The sequence below is a fragment of the Nicotiana tomentosiformis genome, chromosome 4 (genome assembly GCF_000390325.3).
Source record: "Nicotiana tomentosiformis chromosome 4, ASM39032v3, whole genome shotgun sequence".
Lineage (NCBI taxonomy): Eukaryota > Viridiplantae > Streptophyta > Magnoliopsida > Solanales > Solanaceae > Nicotiana > Nicotiana tomentosiformis.
In genome coordinates this window covers 32,543,086-32,565,160 of record NC_090815.1, presented here as the reverse complement: position 1 = coordinate 32,565,160, position 22,075 = coordinate 32,543,086, and the positions used below count along the sequence as shown (strand labels likewise).

The window sequence follows — 22,075 nt, the reverse complement described above, 5'->3', positions numbered from 1 at the left end:
GGTTAGATATACGGTAGCTGCATGCCCTAGAGCCCGAGCGGTGGGGGTATGTGCTCCCCTGCCCTCCTGTGATGTGGCTGGGTCCACTGGAAATAAACCAGCCTGAGTCATAGAATCTATGAACCGTAACATACGGCCCATGACCTCCTTAAATCATGGCGCAGACAGGAAATTCACTGGGGCTGGCTCCGCTACAGGCACCTCGCCCTACTCCTCAATAATAAGATCCTCTACTGGATCCGCTGGTGGCATAGCTGGAGCAACTCTCAAACATCCTCGCCCTCTACCATGGGCTGGAGCCCTCCCTCTGCCTCGGCCTCTAGCAATTGGGGGAGTAGCTCCTCTATGATCGGGTACGTCTGCCATGCGCTTTCTCACCATCTGTGAGAGAATAAGAGAAAGATACTTAGCACAACATCAACTGGACGATGGGCGATGAATAAAGAGTAGTTTCCTAACACCTTATAGCCTCTCGAAGATAAGTGCGGACATCTCTGCACCGATCCGCCAGACTCTATTAGGCCTGCTCATAACTTGTGAGACCTACGTGAACCTAGTGCTTTGATACCATGTGGTCACGACCCAAATTCCCCCTATAGGTCATGATGGCGCCCAACATCGCCGCTAGGCAAGCCAATGGTGAACTAACCGTGTAATTATCCCTTTTTAACATTTTAGAAATGGTCAATTTTTAATTATTAAATAAGTGAGAGGTGAGAGATTTGATGAAATAAAGTGTGAGCAATCATAAGGACAAGTGTGATGAACTAAATACTCTAAAAATCATCATATGTCTACTAGCAAGATTTCCAATACCTGGTGTCACAAGTGTATGAACTACTAGTAGAATATACAAAGCACTAAATTACTGGCTGAAATGGAGTAGACAAAAAATACGAGCAAAAGAGAGACTCCAGGTGCTGCAGAACGGACTCGGAAAATAGCTCACCACTAAGTCTCAAAGTATCAGGGGTGCGCGCCGGGATAACTACCAGATGCACCTGCCTCAGAACCTGCACGATTAGTGCAGAAGTGTAGCGTAAGTACCTAAAAAATATGTACCCAGTAAGTATCTAGTCTAACCTCAAAGAAATAGTGATAAGGGGTCGACATCGACACTTACTATGGGCTAACAATAAAATACATGAATTATAGTTAAGCACGGGTTATGTAAGTAATAAATATAACTCAGTAAAAAGCAGTGAATAATAATTCTTTCACTAAGATTAAATTCCAAGTCAAATTCTGTCATTACATAATTGTAACCGCTCAAGCCATAAAATAATATGAAGTATAAGTAGGCTACGAGTATTATCACGCATGATTTATGCCGAGGTCGTACGGCCCGATCCAAAAATATACTTTGTGCAATGCCGAGGGTTGAACGACATGAACCATAGATGTATCTATTAACCTGCCGAGGCGAACGACCCGCTACCAAAAGAGTAGAGAAATTTATCTCGCTCGTGGAAGTACTTGCGACGCGAGTTAACATGTATTTCTTAGTGTTATTATATATATTCCTCAATTCTTCCCAACAACAACAACAACAACATACCCAATAAAATTCCACTAGTGGGGTCTAGGGAGGGTAGAGTGTACGCGGATCTTACCCTACCCCGGAAGAGTAGCGAGGCTAAATTCTTCCCACACAAGTAATTCACAACAATTCCTCAATTCTTCCCAAAAATAAGAAATATAAATTGGAGAGTTTCAACCTTACAATCCCTAATCTCAGCTTTATTTTAGACAATTAATAAGCATAATAAACATAACAGTACAATCAAGGCATGATGTAAATCTACGACTGCCCGGACATCTCATGGAATATAGCTACGCACAGACTCTAGTCACCTAGTGCGTACGTAGCTCCCCACACAAGTAATTCACAACAAAAATACACCTAAGGGGATGAGTTCCCTCTTACAAGGTTAGACAAGAGACTTATCTCGTTCTCAAGCTCACTTCTGATCGACAAATATGCTTTAAATCCTCAACTCGGTTCCAAACAACCCGAAACTAGTCAAATGTTATATAAATTAATCAATATGTGTTCAAAAGTTCATAATTTAACTATTAGAGTAATTACCCAACCCAAATTGGAAGATTCCAAAAATTTACCCCTGAGCCCACGTGCGTGAATTCCGAAAATATTCGAAGATAAATGTTACCCATAACCTTACGAACTCAAATATATATTTTTCACCCAATTCCATAATCATTTTCGTGGTTAAATCACATTTTTATCAAAACCTATGTTTTTCATCTAAACCCAAACTTTTTACAATTTTTCATGTTAAACTCTACCGGTAACCTATGTATTTAACTTACACTGGATAGAAATTACTTACCTCCAATAGCTAGGTGAAAACCCTCTCTCTAAGAGCTCCAAATCGCCCAAGGAATGCAATAAATGAACCCAAAATGGTCTAAGTCCCGACTTAAATGAAGCTTCTGCCTCCAGCGATTTTCGCTTCTGTGGACCTGGGGACGCATCTGCGGCACCGCACCTATAGAAAAGCCATCGCATGTGCGGTCCTAGCCCAGGCTAGCTGACTCCGCTTTTGCGGACGGGCTCCCGCTTCTGCGGAGGGTGGAGCGTATCTGCGGCCTTCTCGCACCTATGGACTTTTCATAGCAGAAGCGAGGCCGCTTCTGGCATGCCCCTCCGCTTATACAGTCCACTGGCTAAATGCCCAAAGCCGCTTCTACAGCTAAGAGCTCGCACTTGCGGCCAAAAACTCACAGGTGCAGGCACACTAGAACTGGTGCACCAGCAACCCTTTTTTAAGCTCTAACTCGATCTGTGCAACGTACGAGTAGCACCCGATGCCCTTGAGGCGTCGTCCAAACATACAAACAAGTTTGTAAACATGAGACGGACTCACTCAAACCCTCAAAATGCGAAAAACAACACAATTCTATGAATCGTACTCCAAACCAAATCGAATCAACTTATGAACTTCAAGTTCTTCCAACTTGCTCCGAGCGCACCGAATCATACTTAAACTACTTTGAATGATACCAAAATTTGCGTGCAAGTCTTAAATCACCATACGGAACTATTCCCTAGCTCGGAATCCTAAACAGATCTCAATAACACCAAAACCTACTTCAAACAAAATTTAAAGAACTTAAAAAACCTTTAATAAGCCAACTTTCAATTTTAGGCACCAAAACGCTCTTGGGTGACCCAAAACTCTTTCCGAACACACTCCCAAGTCCAAAATCATCATACGAATCTGTTGGGACCGCCAAATCCCGATTTTGAGGTCGTTTACTAGAAATGTTGACTGTAACGACCCGACCGGTCATTTTACTTTCTAGATCTCTATTTTCCTAAATAAGACTCCCCGTATGTAATTTTACTATTTTATGACTTGTAGGGATGATTAGTTCAGGATTTGGAAGGGGTCGGGTTGAAATCAGAACACTTAGTTCCTTAATATTGGCTTTAAAGGGGTAAGTTTGACTTTGGTCAATATTTCTAGTAAACGACCTCAGAACCGAGATTTGACGGTCCTAATAGGTTTGTATGATAGTTTTGGACTTGAACGTATGTTCGGATCAGGTTTTGGATGACCCGGGAGCGTTTCAGTGCATAAAGTTGAAAGTTGGCGCATAAAAGTTTTTAAAGTATTTTAAATTTGGATTGAAGTAGATTTTGGTGTTATCAAGGCCCGTTTGAGATTTCGAGCCCAGGAATAGTTCCGTATGGTAATTTAAGACTTGCGCACAAATTTTGGTACCATTCCGAGTAGTTTAGGTATGATTCAGCGCGATCAGAGCAAGTTGGAAGAACTTGAAGTTCATAAGTTGATTCAATTTGGTTTGGGGTGTAATTCTTAGTTTTGGCGTTATTTTTCGCATTACGAGAATTTGAGCGTCCATATAATGTTTACAAACTTGTTGGTTTGTTTGGACGAGGCCTCGGGTGCTATGCGGACGATGCACGGATCGAGTTAGAGCTTGAAAGAGGCTGGTGGTGCACCAGTTCTGGTGTGCCTGCACCTGCGAGCATTTGACCGTAGATGCGAGCTAGCAGGTGCGAGCGTGTAGCCACAAAAGCTATTTTGGGCAGCTGACTGTGGCTCATAGAAGTGGCAAGGGTTCTGCAGAAGTGGCCTCGCTTCTGTGAGGGAAGGGCCGCATGTGCGAAGCGGGGCGGCCATGCCTGGGCTGTAGATGCGAGAGGCGAGCCGCAGAAGCAGGCTCGCAGATGCGGTTTCCTCTCTGCAGGTGCGGCCAGTGCTGGGCCTAGAGCATTCCATAGAAGCGGACCTTAGTCCGTAGAAGCAGTGTCGCAGATGCGGCCCATTATCCGAAGATGCGAAAATGCTGGAGGCAGTGAGGTTCATTTAATACGGAACTTAGGCCATTTTTGACTCATTTCTTTCATTTCTTAGACGATTTTGGAACTTCTTAGAGAAGGGTTTTCACCTAGATATTGGAGGTAAGTAATTTCTATCTAATATAAGTTAAATACATAGATTATGGGTAGATTTTAACTTGTAAAATTGTGAAAATTATGGGTTTAGATGAACAAACCTAGGTTTTGGTGAAAAATGAGATTTAACCATGAAAATAGTTATGGGTTTGAGTGAAAATTATATATTTGAGTTCGTGAGGTTATGGGTAATATTTATTTTCGAAAATTTTTGGAATCCGGGCATGTGGGCCCGGGGGTGAATTTTATAAATATTTCAATTTGGGTTGGGTAATTACTCTAATAGTTAAATTGTGAACTTTTGAACATGTATTGATTAATTTATATATCATTTGACTAGTTTCGGTTCGTTTGGCACCGAGTTGAGGATTTTAAGCGTATTTGTGGATCGGAAGTGAGCTTGAGAACGAGGTAAGTCTCTTGCCTAACCTTGTAAGAGGAAACTCATCCCCTTAGGTGTATTTGTTGTGAATTACTTGTGTAGGGACCTACGTATGCATTAGATGATGAGAGTCTATGCGTAGCTAAATTCCATGTGATGTCTGGGTAGTCTTAGATTACATCATGCTTTGTTTGTGTTGTTGTGTTGATTATGCATATTAATTATCTTAAATAGAGCTGAGATTAAGGATTTTAATATTTAAAGTCTCTAGTTTGGATTTATCATGTTTGGGAAGAATTGAAGAATTTTATAATAACTTTAATAAATCCATGTTCACTCGCGTCGCAAGTATTTTCGCCAGCAAGGTAAAACTTTCCTCTACTCTTATGAGAGCGGTCGTTCGCCTCGGCAGGTTAATAGATGCATCTATGATTCGTGTCGTTTGACCCTCGACAGTGCACACAGTATGTATATTTTGGATCGGGCCGTACGACCTCGGCATAAATCGTGCGTGATAATACTCGGAGCCTAATTATACTTGATATTATTTTATTGCTTGAGCGGTTAGAATTATTTAAATTACAGAATTTGACTTGGAATTTATTATTAGTGAAGGAATTATTATTCACGGCTTGTTACTGAGTTGTATTTATTATTTACATAATCTATGCTTATTTAGAATTCTTGTATTTTATTGTTTGCCCATAGTAAGTGTCGATGTAGACCCCTCGCCACTACTTCTTTGAGGTTAGACTAGATACTTACTGGGTATATGTTGTTTATGTACTCACGCTACATTTCTGCACTAATCGTGCAGGTTTTGAGGAAGGTGCATCTGGTAGTTATCCCGGCGCACACCCCTGATACTTCAAGACTTCGTGGTGAGCTGCTTTCGGAGTCCATCCTGCAGCACCTGGAGTCTCTCTTTTGATTTTATTTTCTGTCTACTCTATTCGGATAGTAGTTTAGTACTTTGTATATTCTACTAGTAACTCATACATTTATGATACCAGGTCTTAGAATTTTGCAAGTAGACAATTGATGATTTTGAGTATTTTATTTCACTATACCTGTTCGTAAAATCGTTCATACTTCATTTTATTAAATTTCTTACCTCTTACTTATTTAATAATTAAAAATCAACTATTTCAAAAATATTAAAAGAATAAATGCATGGCTAGTTCACCGTTGGCTTGCCTAGCGGCGACGCTAGGCGCCATCACAGCCTATAGGAAAATAAGGTCGTGACATTGACCCAAGTCAAATTTAGCCCTTTAAAGCCAATACTAAGGAACTAAGTATTCCGATTTCAAGCCAAACCCTTCCAAATCCCGAACTAACTGTCACAACCCAATTTTCCTATAGGCCGTGATGGCACCCAACGTCGCTGCTAGGCAAGCCAACGAAGAACTAACCATGTATCTATTCTTTTAACGTTTTCGAAAGAGTTGATTTTAAATTATTAAATAAGGAAGAGACGGGAAATTTAATAAAATAAAGCGCAACCAATTATAAGATCAAGTGTGGTGAAATAAATACTCAAAAGCCATTAAGTGCCTACTAGAAAAATTTCCAAGACCTGGTATCACAAGTATATGAGCTACTAGTAGAATATACAAAATACTAAGCTACTGTTTGAAATAAAGAAGACAGAGAGTAAGTACAAAAGAAAGATTTCGGGTGCTGCAAAACGGGCTCGGAAGGCAGTTCAACACTAAGTCTCGGAGTATTAAGAGTGTGCGTCGGGCTGATAACCAGATTCACCTACCTCAGATCCTGCACGGTTAGTGCAGAAGTGTAGTATCAAGTCTAACCTCGAAACAGTAGTGACGAGGGGTCGACTTCGACACTTACTATGGGCTAACAATAAAAATACCGAAAACTCTAAATAAGCATGAGTTATGTAAATAATAATAAAACTCAAAACATGGAGTGAATAAATAATTCCTTCACTAAAGGTAAATCTCAAGTCATATTCCATCGTTAAATAATTGTAACCTCTCAAGCCAATAAAAACAATATCAAGTATAATTAGGCTCTAAGTGTTATTATGCACGATTTAAGGCGAGGTCATACGACCCGATCCCAAAATATATATGTCACATCCCAAAATCTAATCATCATGATGGCGCATATCGTGGAATTAGGCAAGCCATAACTCAACATCTCAACACAGAAAAATCTTTCAACATAAAGACGGAAGCAATTTAATAATTTAGGAAAGCCTTTTTGAAAACAGAAATATCCAAAATACGATGCAATCCATCCCAAAACTGGAGTGTCACAGAGTACATGAGCGTATAAATTAGAATACAATCCACTACAGTGTCTAGTGAAATAAACTGAAAATACAACTAGTGATAAAGAAGGAGAGTCAAGGCCTGCGAACGCCGTGCAGCTACCTTGGTAGTCTCCGAACTCTGAAGCCGCAATCAGCAACTGTCGTCGTGACCAAAAATGCCTGGATCTGCACACGAGGTGCAGGGAGTAACGTGAGTATATCCAACTCAGAAAGTAACAAGTCCAAACTTTGGACTGGAAGGTATTGACGAACTCAACCGGTACAGATAAAATAGAAATAACTGAACAAAAACGTTGGCATACTTTCAAATTAAATAGGCAACTCAAAACAGGTAAGTGAAGCAGATCTGAACAGTGTAAAGAATATAACTCTGCTATCTCTACATGCCAATGCACATGCTATATGTGATGCACCATGCTGCCAGCCTCATGTTCTCACACTCTCGAATGCTCAACCTCTCGGTACTGTATACGGCCCATGGAAGATCTATCCCAGAACATATACATCATTAACTATAAGTCACCCAGTACCGAGGAAGGCCAATCCTGCCCTATGGACAAGATCCATCTCCAGGTATCAAGTACTTCGGACAAGATCCATGTCCAGGGAAGATCCATCCCTCAATAATATCAACCGTGCTCACTGGGGGTGTGTACAGACTCCGGAGGGGCTCCTACAGCCCAAGTGCTATCATAAAATTAGTATAACCGCTGCATCATGCAGCCCGATCCCAAAACTGTCACTCATAATCAGGCTCTCAGCCTCACTCAGTCATCAATCTCTCCAGTCTCACTCACTGGCTGACAATATCATGAAAACTAGTCCGAAACAATGATATGATGTATCAATAAATAACAACTGAGACGGAGATATGATATGAAATGCATGAACATGACTGAGTACATAATATCAATGAAATCAGTGAGATGACAGCAAGAAATGACCACTAGGGGTCCCAAAAGTACCGGCATAAAGCCTAAACATGATATCTAGCATGATTGACATCTCAATTACTTTATCACATGATGAAAACACGGATATCAACAAAATAGAGTCACTATACAGGGCCATGGAATCAACTAGGCCATAATTCTCATGATACACGCTCGCACGCCCATCACTTGGCATGTGCTTCACCTCAATACCAATCGTATAGCACATAGTTTGGGGTTTTGAACCCTCAAAACCAAGTTTGAAAGCGTTACTTACCTCAAACCAAGCAAATCCTACTCCGAAATGCCTTTGCCCCTCGAATCAGTCTCCAAACGCCTCGAATCTAGCCACAAGCAGTACAATATAATTAATATAGGCTAAAGGAATCAATTCTACAAGAAAAACATGAAATTATAAGCCAAAATCCGAAATAGGCTCGACCCGATCCCAGGGCCTACGTCTCGAAATCCGACAAAAGTCACAAAATGCAAAAACCCATTCACTCACGAGTCTAACCACACCAAATTTATCAAAATCCGATACCGTTTGGTCAACCAAATCCCCAAAATCCACTCTTCAATTCTCAAACCCCCAAATTTCACTTCAAAATCTCACTAATTAGGTGGGGAAATTAGTGGGGAAACAAGTTTTATGATCCAAAACGAGTACAAGAAGCTTACCTCAATAATCACCTCGAAAATCTTCTCCAAAATCGCCTAAGTCCGAGTCCAAAATGTTCAAATAAGACTACAATCGCGAACCCTTGCTTTTAAACCTTTTGCCCAGACTTTTTGCATATGCGGACCTATTGTCGCACCTGCGGCACCGCATATGCGGTGAAAAATGCTACTTCTACGGAAGTCACTTGCACCTCCAGGGCCCGCACCTGCACTCCAGGTCCCGCACCTGCGGCTCTGGCCTCGCTTCTGCGGAGTCACTCTATCCTAGCTCCCCCCGCACCTGCGTCCACTTGTCCGCATCTGCGCTACCGCAGGTGCGGGAAATTCTTCATACCTGCGACCCCTGTCCTTCATGTCCTTGCCCGCATATGCGATTCATGACACGCTTCTGCGTGCTCGCACCTACGGTACCCACTCCGTAGGTGCGGTTATACCGGTAGCAATAGCTCTTCAGCTGCTTCATCAACTCAAAAATCAAGTCCGTTAACCACCCGAAATCTACCCGAGGCCCTCGGGACCTCAACCAAACATGCCAAAAAGCCAGGTAACCCAATACAAACTTAGTCGAACCTTCAAATCACTCAAAACAACACCAAAACATCGATTACACCTGAATTCAAGCCTATAGAACTTTTAAACTTCCGAATTCTACAAACAATGCCAAATCATACCAAACCACGCCCGATTGACCTCAAAATTTGCTCACAAGTTATATTCAATATTATGGACCTACTCCAACTTCCAAAATCAGAATCCGACCCCGATATGAAAAAGTCAACCACCCGGTCAAACTTCCGATAATTCGACTTTCACCATTTTAAGCCTAAATCAGCTACAGATCTCAAATTCACAGTTCGAACACGATCCTAAGTCCAAAATCATCCATCGGAGCTGACAGAACCGACGAAACTCCATTCCGGAGTCGTCTTCACACCATTCTGACTACGGTCAAAATCCTAAGACTTAAGCTTCTATTTTAGGGACTAAGTGACCCAAAACACTCTAAAACCAAAATAAGACCTCCCGGCAAGTCACATAGGCAGAAACAGATACGGGGGATGCAGTAAATATAGGATCGGGGCTAATACGCTTAAAACGATCGGCCGGGCATTACATCCCCGCCACTTAAACACACGTTCGTCCTCGAACGTGCCAAGAGTTGTTTCTAACTTACCAAATCACTATTCCATCTTACCACGCACGTACCCGGGGGTGATCCCATGTCACCCTATCCCATATAGGTTTGATAACACCACATAACTGAAATTTCTTAATTCTACCTAGCCCACAAGCCTTAGAATCCAATTTCTAACATCCGAAATTTCTTATAAGGTCAGAATGCCGCAAACTACACACTGTATAAGTCTGAACAAGCTGTACCAAAAATCGTAACCATAACTCAAATACTCAAAACTTCAAATACCATATAGATCAAATGCTCGAAGCAATGATTTCTAATCACCGTAGCTGGTCGAAATAACCCCATGCCAGTAATAAACCTCATATCAAACAAGAATCCATTCTAAAAACTTCGTACACCACCGGTGATGAAAGAAACACGCAGAGACTCGTAACCATTCATCAGATCTATCAGTCGTGGAGCTCCCTCTCCTTCGGCAAGAGCCATAGCAAATTCTTAAGCCGACTTTCGATATTATCCTTCCAATTATGCCACAATCAAATCTGATAGCACCCACCCTAGATCCGACGACTTCATTTTATCAAATACCAGCTACTCTACTGACATGCCACACCAATACTATCTAAAGCCACAACCCGTGCAATCCGTGCACTAATAAGCAACATTCCAAATGTACTCAATCACGAAAATGACTCAAACATGAGAATCGTCCCGTAAGCTCGAAGGGTACCACCCCAACGCAATGCTAAAAACCCATCACACCGTAGAACCATAACACACGAATATAACACAACGATTATATCTCAACATAACTCTGCCGCAATGCGCAACCCCATCCAAACACTGATCCATATGAAATACCTCAGCCACCATGCTCAAAATCAATAACTACGCACAATCCGACATCAAGTACTCAAAGTGCATTACCATAACCCTGGAGAAGCAAATGACACAATGCCATACAAACCCGAAAGAACGTAACCAATGCGCAACCACTTATGCATCACCCAAATACCCATCTCACGTAATTTCCGCTATAAGGCCCCCAATAGAACTGCACCATGGGTGCATACAACCAATGTATCACAACCTCTCATAGCATATAAGAGTAAATCACCGAACATATCAAAACACTAATAAGCTCAACAACAACCGAATGGCACATCCTTCAACAATAGCAGTATGGAGCCAATCAATCCGACTCGGTGTAGAATACACATCCTAATTGGGCCTACCAATGGACCCCCAAATCAACTTCGGGCACCCACACATGGATAAATAACCCTCTGAAAGCCCACAATGACTGAATCATAAAACATACTATCGTCTAGCTAGCCTCAGCCATGACTTCACAGTTCACAACCATGGAAACAACCTACTCTTAAGAACTCCCAGTCTCCAAATCCATATAACACACGAATCCCATATCTGATCCCAACTCCACCGCCAGAATATCTAACACATATCTCATACACGATCATCGCACGAGGAATACTCCTAAAATTCTTCCGTGCCACATAGCAAAATTGAATATCAGTAGTCGATCAACCAGGAGAGTACCGCAATACCAATGAACATCCGTAAATCAAAACAAAATGCCCCTTTCAACCGCGCACCCCTCTCAGGGATTATCGAGCAACTATAACATTCATCTAAATATACAACACTGACCATTCTGTCCAGAATTCGTGAACTTGCATTCAAGAATGAACTGTCACCTTGTACATGTAAATCTTAATTCTGCATAACACACCACATCTATCATGCCATCACCATACTGGTCTAGCCTACTACCCAGTTGTCCTATTTACTTCGAGTTTCTTCTAAATTATCCTTAATTTGATACTTCTCCTTTTCAGAACTCCGTGATCCTTACCCAAAGCTCACTACAAGACACCCTAACATAACAATACACTACCATAAGGCCCTAAGCCATTGTACTCTTCTTAAGTACCTCCATAAATACCTCAACTGTAACACTCACTCTGAAAATACCTTATGCGAATTTAAAATTCTTCTTCTTCTTTTCTTATACTAAAATGTAGAATCAATAATCATACAAAATTACCGCAATTCCTGGCACCATTAAATGTAATTTTAGATTCTAAATTGCACCGCCCAAATGGGCTGAAAGACACATGCCTCATTAGCACAGCAACGCTCGAAGGGGTAACCCTGCCTTAACACCAACAATCAAATTCACACTCTGTGCGCACTACATCCTTCCAAATAAGAATTAATCATTTCATGATATTTCATAAAGTGCGATATAACCCATATTTAAGAAATTTTCTTACTCAAGTCATCCCCGATATCAACCTCTGCAAGTAATAACCATTTAACAAGTATGCCTCAGCCCAAAAACTAGTACCATACAAAATCGTGCAATCAAATCATAGCTAGCAGACTCCCCCACTTGGCTCAAAGCCATATAACAAAACATCTGATAACTCACCATACCCAAGATAACATCTAAATTGACCATATTAAGCAATAAGAGATCTACTCTAGTCTCCATACTCCCAATAGTCACCACACATGACCGATATTCATGGTCCACAATGACAGTATAGCCCACCAGCGTAGACACATGAACAGGTGAAACTAGAGACTCACGAGACATATCCAGATAATGAGCGAAATGCGAGGGCACATATGAATAAGTGGGACCGGGGTCAAATAATACAGAGGCATCTCTATGGCAAACTAAGACAATACCTGCAATCACAACATCTGAAACAATGGCATCTGGTCTGGCAGGGAGTGCACAGAAACGGGCCTGAGCGCCACCTGATCGGCCTCCCCCTAGGGCGACCCCTAGTTGACCGAGCTCCACCTCGATCTGGCTGGGCGGGTGGTGAAGTAACTGGTTCCGAAGTTGAAGGCCGACTCCTTTGCTGAGATGAACCTCCCGAAAGGCGGGGACAATGCCTCTTGATATGACCCAAATCTCCGCACTCAAAGCAACCCCTCTCTGCAAATAGTGGTGGGGACTGAAGGGAACCCCGAGCACCAGAATAACTGCTAGAAGGTCCTGGCACAGATGAGCCCTGAGCTGATGGCGCATGAGAGGAACTCTGAGCTGGTAGTGCACCGAATGAAGGCTGGACCTGCTGATAGCTATGTGAACCATGGCCAGATGATGCACCATGGTGAACCGGGCGAGTCGTCTGAGCATGTCTGAAAGGACGACCTCTACCGTGGTAGAATTGACCCCTAGAAGGAACACTGCTGAATCCACCCTGTCCACGAGGCCTCTTGGCCTCCCTCTCAATCCACTCCTGGCTGCGAACCATCTCAATCTGACGAGAAATATCGACAACCTCATCAAATGTAGCACCAGACACACTCTCTCTAGTCATAAGCAATCGCAGCTGAAAAGTGAGGCCATCTATGAACCTCATGATCCTTTCCCTGTCTGTGGTAACCAACCAGATATCATGATGGGCCAACTCTGAAAATCTCATCTCATACTGCATCACGGACATATCACCCTGATGAAGCTGCTCGAACTGCCTGCGTAGCTCCTCTCTACGGGACTGTGGTACAAACTTCTCCAGAAAGAGAACGAAGAACTGCTGCCAGGTAAGGGGTGCTGCGCCGACCGACCTTATCCTCTTGTAAGCCTCCCACCAACTGAAGGCAGCCCCAGAGAACTGAAAAGCAGTGAACAAGACCCCACTACTCTCTAGAATACCGGTTGTACGGAGTATCCTCTGACACATGTCCAAGAAGCCCTGCGCATCCTCTCCCTCTGCACCATTGAAATATGGAGGCCGGAGCCTCCCAAACCTCTCCAATCTACGCTTCTCATCATCGGGCATAGTAGGAACCACAAAGTCCTAAGCAGCTACAACCGGCTAGGATGGTAGTGCCCCCGGTGTCTGGAGTCCCTGTACCACCTGCTCTGGTGTGCGGGCGGCGGTGCCTCTCCTGGCCTGAGAAGTGGCTGCTGCGGCTGGAATAGAGACCACCTAAGAAAGACTGGTGCACATGGTCAGAATCTGAGCTAAGGCCTCGTGAAGGCCTGGAATCACAATGGGCACAGGTGGTGCCTGAGCTGGTCCCACAGGCTTATCCACAACTGGAGCCTGCTCCTGAACTGGGGCAACGAGTGGATCTGCAGGTGCTGCCCTAGCTGCGGTGCGAGCTGCACCTCTTCCCCTACCGCGGCCTCTACCGCGATCTTGACCTCTCGCGGCCTTGACTGGTGGTACCGGTGGCTGCCCATCCTACCCCGTAGTATGCGTCCTCACCATATGTGAGAGAATTAGAACAACAAAAATTTAGTTACCAGAATCAAAAGATTCGCACGACTATAATTCAAGAATGTGAAGTTTCCTAATGGTTCGGCAGCCTCTAGAAGATAAGTACAGACGCCTCCATACCGATCCGCAAGACTCTACTAAACCTGCTCCTGACTCGTGAGACCTATGTAACCTAGGCTCTGATACCAACTTATCACGACCCAAAATCTAACCGTCTTGATGGTGCCTATCGTGGAACTAGGAAAGCCACAACTCAACATCTCAACACAGAAAAATCTTTGAACATAAGGACTGAAGCAATATAATAATTTAGGAAAGACTTTTTGAAAACAGAAATATCCAAAATACGATACAATCTATCCCAAAACCGGGGTGTCATAGAGTACATGAGCATCTAAATCAGAATACAGTCCACTACAGTGTCTAGAGAAATAAACTGAAAATATAACTAGTGATAAAAAAATGAGAGTCAAGTCCTGCGAACGTCGTGCAACTACCTTCGTAGTCTCCGAACTCTGAAGCCGTAATCAGTAACTGCCGCTGTGACCAAAAATGCCTGGATCTGCACACGAGGTGCAAGGAGTAACGTGAGTACATCCAACTATAACAAGTCCAAACATTGGACTGAAAGGTAGTGACGAACTCAACCGGTACAGATAAAATAGAAATAACTGAACAGAAACATAGGCATGCTTTCAAATTAAATAGGCAACTCAAAACAGTAAAGTGAAGCAGATCCGAACAGTGTAAAGAATATAACTCTACTATTTCTACATGCCAATGCACATGCTGTATGTGATGCACCATGCTGTCAGCCTCATGTGCTCACACTCTCGAATGCTCAACCACTCGGTACTATATATGGCCCATACGGCCCAAGGAAGATCCATCCTGGAACATATACATCACTGACTATAAGTCACCCAGTACCGAGGAAGGCCAATCTTGCCCTGTGGACAAGATCCATCTCCAAGTATCACGTACTTCGGACAAGATCCATGTCCAAGGAAGACCCATCCCTCAATAATTTCAACCGCACTCACTGGGGGTGTGTACAGACTCCGGAGGGGCTCCTACAGCCCAAGCGTTATCATAAAATCAGCATAACCGTTGCGGCGTGCAGCCCGATCCCATAACTGTCGCTCATAATCAGGCTCTCAGCCTCACTTAGTCATCAATCTCTCCAGTCTCTCTCACGGGCTCACAATATCATGAAAACTAGCCCGAAACAATGATATGATATATCAATAAATAACAACTAAGACAGAGATATGATATGAAATGCATGAACATGACTGAGTACATAATATCAATGAAATCAGTGAGATGACATCAAGAAACAACCACTAGGGGTCCCAACAATACCGGCATAAAGCCTAAACATGATATCTAGCATGAGTGACATCTCAATTACTTTATCACAAGATGAAAATACGGGTATCAAAAAAATAGAGTCACTATACAGTGCCATGGAATCAACCAGGCCACAATTCTCACGGTGCACGCTCGCACGCCCGTCACTTGGCATGTGCGTCACCTCAATACCAATCGTATAACACATAGTTCGGGGTTTCGAACCCTTAGAACCAAGTTTGAAAGCGTTACTTACCTCAAATCGAGCAAATCCTACTCCTAAATGCCTTTGCCCCTAGAATCAGTCTCCAAACACCCCGAATCTAGCCACAAGAAGTACAATATAATTAATATAGGCTAAATGAATCAATTCCACAAGAAAAACACGGAATTATAAGCCAAAATCCAAAATAGGCTCAACCCGATCACCGGGCCCATGCTTCGAAATCTGACAAAAGCCACAAAACCCGAAAGATCATTCACTCACGAGTCTAACCATACCAAATTTATTAAAATCCGACACCATTTGGTCTTCCAAATCCCCAAAATTCACTCTCCAATTCTCAAGCCCTAAACCCCCAAATTTTACTTCAAAATCGCACTAATTAGGTGGGGAAATCAGTGGGGAAACAAGTTTTATGATCCAAAACGATTACAAGAAGCTTACCTCAATAATCACCTCGAAAATCTTCTCCAAAATGGCCTAAGTTCGAGTCCAAAATGTTGAATTAAGACTAAAATCGCGAACCCTTGCTTTCAAAGCTTTTGCCCAGACTTTTCGCATCTGCGGACCTATTGTCGCACCTGCGACGCCGCATCTGCGGTGAAAAATGCCGCATCTGCGGAAGTCACTTGCACCTCCAGGGCCCGCACCTGCGCTCCAGGTTCCGCACCTGCGAATGTGCATCTGCGACCCTGGCCTCACTTCTATGGAGTCACTCTATCCTAGCTGCCCCCGAACCTGCGACCACTTGTCTGCATCTGCGTTACCGCAGGTGCGGGAAATGCTTCGCACCTGCGACCCCTGTCCTTCATGGCCTTGCCTGCATCTGCGATTCATGCCATGCTTGTATGCTCGCACCTGCGGTGCCCACTCCGCAGGTGCGGTTACACCAGTAGCAGCAGCTCTTCAGCTGCTTCATCAACTCAAAAATCAAGTCCGTTAACCATCCGAAATCTACCCGAGGCCCCCGGGACCTCAACCAAACATGCCAACAAGTCATTTAACCCAATACGAACTTAGTCGAACCTTCGAATTACTCAAAATAACACTAAAACACCGATTACACCCGGATTCAAGCCTATAGAACTTCTAAACTTCCGAATTCTACAAACAATGCTGAATCATACCAAACCACATCCGATTGATATCAAATTTTGCACACAAGTTATATTCAATATTATGGACCTACTATAACTTTCGGAATCGAAATCTGACCCTAATATCAAAAAGTGAACCCTTCGGTCAAACTTCTGAAATTCAACTTTTGCCTTTGCAAGCCTAAATCAGCTACAGATCTAGAATTTACATTTCGGACACGCTTCTAAGTCCAGAATAACCCAACAGAGCTAACAGAACCGACAGAACTCCATTCCGGAGTCGTCTTTACACCATTCTGACTACGGTCAAAATCCTAAGACTTAAGCTTCCATTTTAGGGACTAAGTGTCCTAAAATACTCCGAAACCAAAGCTAGACATCCTAGCAAGTCACATAAGCAGAAACAAATACGGGGAATGCAGTAAATAGGGGATCGGGGCTAATACACTCAAAACGACCGGCCGGGTCGTTACAATATATATGTATACTGTGTGCAGTGCTGAGGGTCAAATGACATGAACCATAGATGCATCTATTAACATGGTGAGGCGAACGACCCACTCCCATGAGAGTAGAGCAATCTACCTCGCTCGCGGAAATACTTGCAACGCGAGTGAACATAGATTCCTCAAAGTTATTATAAAATTTGTTCAATTCTTCCCAACATAAGAAATCCAAAGTGGGGATTTTAAATCTAAAAATCCTTAATCGCGGTTCTATGTAAGAGAATTAATAAGCGTACCTAACATAACAGTGCAAACAAGGCATGGTGTGAACCTAAGACTACCCAGACATCACATGTAATATAGCTACGCATGGACTCTCGTCACTTAGTGCGTACGTAGCTCTCCACACAAATAATTTACGACAAAAATGCACCCCAAAGGGATGAGTTCCCTTTTACAAGGTTCGGCAAGAGACTTACCTCTTTCTCAAGCTCACTTCCGATCCTCAAATTCATTCTAAAGCCTCAACTCTGTGCCAAATGACTCGGAACTAGTCAAATGTTATATAATTTAGTCAATACATGTTCAAAAGTTCATAATTTAACTATTAGAGTAATTACCCAACCCAAATGGGAAAATTTCTAAAATTCACTCCCTGGCCCACGTACCCGGATTTTGGGAATTTTTGAAGAAAATTATTACTCATAACCTTACGAACTCAAATATATAATTTTCATCCCATTCCATAATCATTTTCGTGGTTAAATTCCATTTTTTATCAAAACCTAGGTTTTTTTTATCTAAACCCATGATTTTCACAATTTTACATATTAAAATCTACCCATAATCTATGTTTTAAACTCATATTGTATAGAAATCGCTTACCTCAAAGTTCTAGGTGAAAACCCCTCTCCAAAATCTCCAATATCGCCCAATGAATAAAAGAAATGAGTCAAAAATGGTTTAACTCCCGGTGTAAATGAACCTCACTGCCCAGCGATTTTTTGCACCTGCGATGACACTGCAGCACCTGTGGTTCCGCTTCTGCGTACAGAACCACGCAGGTGCGAACCAAGCCCAGGTCGACCTCCTCTGCTTCTACGACCAACGGCTCGCATCTGCGAGCCCGCTTCTACTGTGAGCGCATCGCATCTGCGACCCTATTCCGCTTCTGCGATCGCCTGCTTCGCACCTGCGCCTCCGCAGGTGCGGTCCCTGCCTCGCTTCTGCGATCACTGGGCAGCCTATGTTGGGCCGCTTCTGCAGCTACTGGCTCATTTCTGCGAGCTCGGATATGCGGCTGGCCTTCCGCAGGTGCGATTGCACCAGAAGCTGGGTGTTTCAACTATCCAACTAAGGCTAAATGACTTCAGCGCATCGTCCGAATGGCATCCGGGCCCCCCTAAGCACCGCCCAAACGTACCAACAAGTTTAAAATCATAAAACGGACTCGCTCGCACCCTCGGGGCTTACCAACACATTACTCACGAAGATTTTAACCAGCATAAACCCGCATTTCTCATTTAACTCGAGATGGCAAATGGGCGGGGCGGGGCGAGTTAAAATCTTTGCGAGTTTATGCGGGTTTGCCCCGCAACTGCACCATTTACCATCTCTAGTTCCATGTCCAAGTATAGAACAAAACAAAGAAGAAGAGAGCAACATCAATGGAAAACATAATAATCTGCTACGAACGACATATTAATGAATCAGTAAAATATAAAAACAAGATAAAAGAATTACATCCACCAAATCAGAAAACTGTCACGATGCCAATTTCCCTCCGTTACATGTCATGATGGCACCTAGTCTTAGGGACTAGGTAAGCCTAACACTTATTGAATTAATGGCAAACTCAACAAAACACTATTAAACATGAACATAAATTTCCTATACAAAACTTACAATCCCAAAATCGGTAGTACAAGTCATAAGCTCTACTAAGTTTACTAGAAAGTCTTCTAAGTACATCTGTTTCAGAATAGAAATAAATAGTACAAGTACAAAATCAGAAGGTGACTTCGAGGCCTGCGAACGCTACGACAGGTATAACTTGAGTCTCCATAGCAAAGTCCGAACAACTAGCTAATGATCAACCAACTCCGTAGTACCTGGATCTATTAAAAAATGTGCAGAAAGCGTAGCATTAGTACATCACGGCGGTACCCAATAAGTATCAAAACTAACCTCGGTAGAGTAGTGACTAGGGACAGTCAAGATACCTACTAGACTTAATAACCTGTACAAGTATGAATGTGAAACTAACAAGGAACAATATCAATCTAAAGCTAAGCATGATAACAATAATAAAACAATGCTGGTAATAGGAAACTAAAAGAAGCAATTAGCAACGAGACACAAAAGGTAATAACGTCGTGGAGTAAGCTGAATACAGTTTAAGTTTGATGAAACCAAGTAATAAAAAACAAGTAACACCTAATAAGAGCAACCACTTTCTCACAAGATTTGTTCAAGGACTTTTCCGAGGTACTTCATCTCATAGTCACATTTCATGGGTCCCAAATCATGAACCCTTATAACTTGGAATTTCGTGCCATATTACAATTCATAACTGCACGGACGACTCACATGCTAAGGGAGTAACAATATCAAATATCCGCATGGACAACTCACATGTTGTCACGATCTAATTTCACTTATAGGTCATGATGGCGCCCGACATCATAGCTAGGCAAGCCAACTAGCGAACTAAACATATATTTCCTCTTTTTGTAAATTTTCGAGTAATTAAACTCTTCTTACTTGCAAGATTTAAGAATACATATAAAAAAAGTTTTGATTAAATAAAACCAAGAAAATAATTCAAACCATAATTCTACTAGTGTTTGTGCCAAGACCTGGTGTCACAAGTGTATGATATTCGAATATGAAATAGATAGAATACAAGATACAAAAGAGAGAGAGACTAGGGTTGCAGAACGACTCAGGAAGCAACTCACCACTAAGCCTTGAGATATCGGGGGTACGCACCGGTAGGATCACCTGTCACACCTGTCTCAGGTTCTGCACAGAAAGTGCAGCAAGCGTAGCATGAGTACGTAAACAACGTGTACCCAGTAAGTATCAAGTCTAATCTCGAAGAAGTATTGGCGAGAGGTCGACTTTGACACTCACTATGGGTCAGTAATATTAAAATAAAAGTATTTAAATAAACTTGGTTTATGTGAATATCAATAATTTTCTTAGCAAGAGGAAATAAATAACTCTTTTAGAATTCTATAATTTCCAATAAATCATTTATCTTCACAAGCTGCAATAAAATGTCAAGGCATCGTGTAATTGTTATTATTAAGCACGATTTATGTCGAGGTCGTACGACCCGATCCAAAGTGTCGTTCATACTGCCGAGGGACGTGCGACACGATCCATAGATACATCTATCTTCTGTCGAGGCGTTCGGCCCACTCCATAAGAAGGGAAGAAATATTTTATAAGTATTTGAATTAAATATTAATGAGGTTTTATACAAAAATAATACGAATTTCATTACCAGTCCTTCACAGTTTTTCCAACATATATTAATAAAATTAGTCATTTTAATTTAACGAGTACAATGCAAGAATTCCAAATAGTTCATGAATTGGGTCCTAAAACTATCCGAACAATACCATAATAGTAGCCACGCACGGACTCTCGTCACCTCGTATGTACGTAGCCCTCACAATTAGAAGTAATTATTTATTTACAATACCTATGGGGTAAATTTCCTCTTACAATGTTAGACAAGAGACTTACCTCCTCTCAAAGTTCACTTTCCGATCACAATTTTCGCGTTAAAGCATCAACTTGGTGCCGACAAATCCGAAACTAGCCAAATATTGTATAAAATAATTAATACATGCTTAACAATTCGAAATTAGAGTATTAGATTAATTACCCAACCCAAATTGGTAAAATTCCTAAAATTTGTCCCGGTCCCACATGCCCGGATTCCGGAAATGTTTGGAGAAAATCGTCACCCATAACCTTAAGAACTCAAATATACAATTTTCATGCCATTCCATAACCATTTTCGTGGTTAAAATCTCATTTTTATCAAAACCCAGGTTTTTTTATCTAAACCCTTGATTTCCACAATTTACATGTTATAATCTACCCATAATCTATGTATTTAACTCACAATAGGTAGAATTAACTTACCTCCAAGTTGCTAGGTGAGCACCCCTCTCAAGAAGCTTTAAAATCGCACAAGAATGGAAAAAATAGGCTCAAAAATGGTTGAGCACCGTTTTAAGACATTATGCCTAGCGATTTTCGCTTCTGCGGCTCCGCATCTGCGGAAGGGACCTCGCAGATGCGGGCTTCCCCTTAGCCGGCTCGTCCGCTTCTAAGATCAGCATCTCGCTTCTGCGAGACCTCTTCTGCGGTGCGTGCGCCGCACCTGCGACCTTGTCTGCTCCTGCAATGCCCTTATTCGCACCTGCACCTTTGCATGTGCGATACATTTCCCCGCTTCTGCGGTCACTGGGCAGCCCCCTCTGGGCTACTTCTGCAGCAAGAAGCTCGCTTCTGAGAGCTCGCACCTGTGGCTGTCCATGCGTAGGTGCGGTTACACCAGAAGCTGGAAGCTTCAGCCATTGATCCTAAGTCCAAACTAGGTCCCAGCCTCGTCAACACCCGAGGCGCCCGAACATACCAACAAGTTTGAAATAATAAAACGGACTCACTCGAATACTCGGAACGTGTAAAACAACATCAAAACTAAGAATCATGCCTCAAACCAAATTGATTCAACTTAGAAATTTTAAATTCTTCAAACTTACTTCAAACACGCCGAAACAT

General features: G+C 42.5%; 1 protein-coding gene across 1 annotated transcript; it reads right to left on the bottom strand.

Moving 5' to 3' along the window:
* Positions 1–207: 207 nt before the first annotated feature.
* Positions 208–13,709, bottom strand: LOC138909470 (uncharacterized). Its single transcript, XM_070200668.1, has 3 exons — positions 13,434–13,709; positions 12,753–13,187; positions 208–381 (listed from the first exon to the last, which is right to left on the bottom strand). The coding sequence occupies exons 1-3, from the start codon at positions 13,707–13,709 to the stop codon at positions 208–210; spliced, it is 885 nt and encodes a 294-aa protein (XP_070056769.1).
* Positions 13,710–22,075: the final 8,366 nt, after the last annotated feature.

Excerpts from the sequence above, each read along its gene's own strand:
- LOC138909470 (XM_070200668.1), bottom strand. The coding sequence starts at position 13,709 with ATGCCCGATGATGAGAAGCGTAGATTGGAGAGGTTTGGGAGGCTCCGG. Across the intron at positions 13,188-13,433 it reads TTCTCTTTCTGGAGAAGTTT|ATTGAGATGGTTCGCAGCCA; the intron begins GTACCACAGTCC and ends ATTTCTCGTCAG. Across the intron at positions 382-12,752 it reads GGCCTTCAACTTCGGAACCA|ATGGTGAGAAAGCGCATGGC; the intron begins GTTACTTCACCA and ends ATTCTCTCACAG.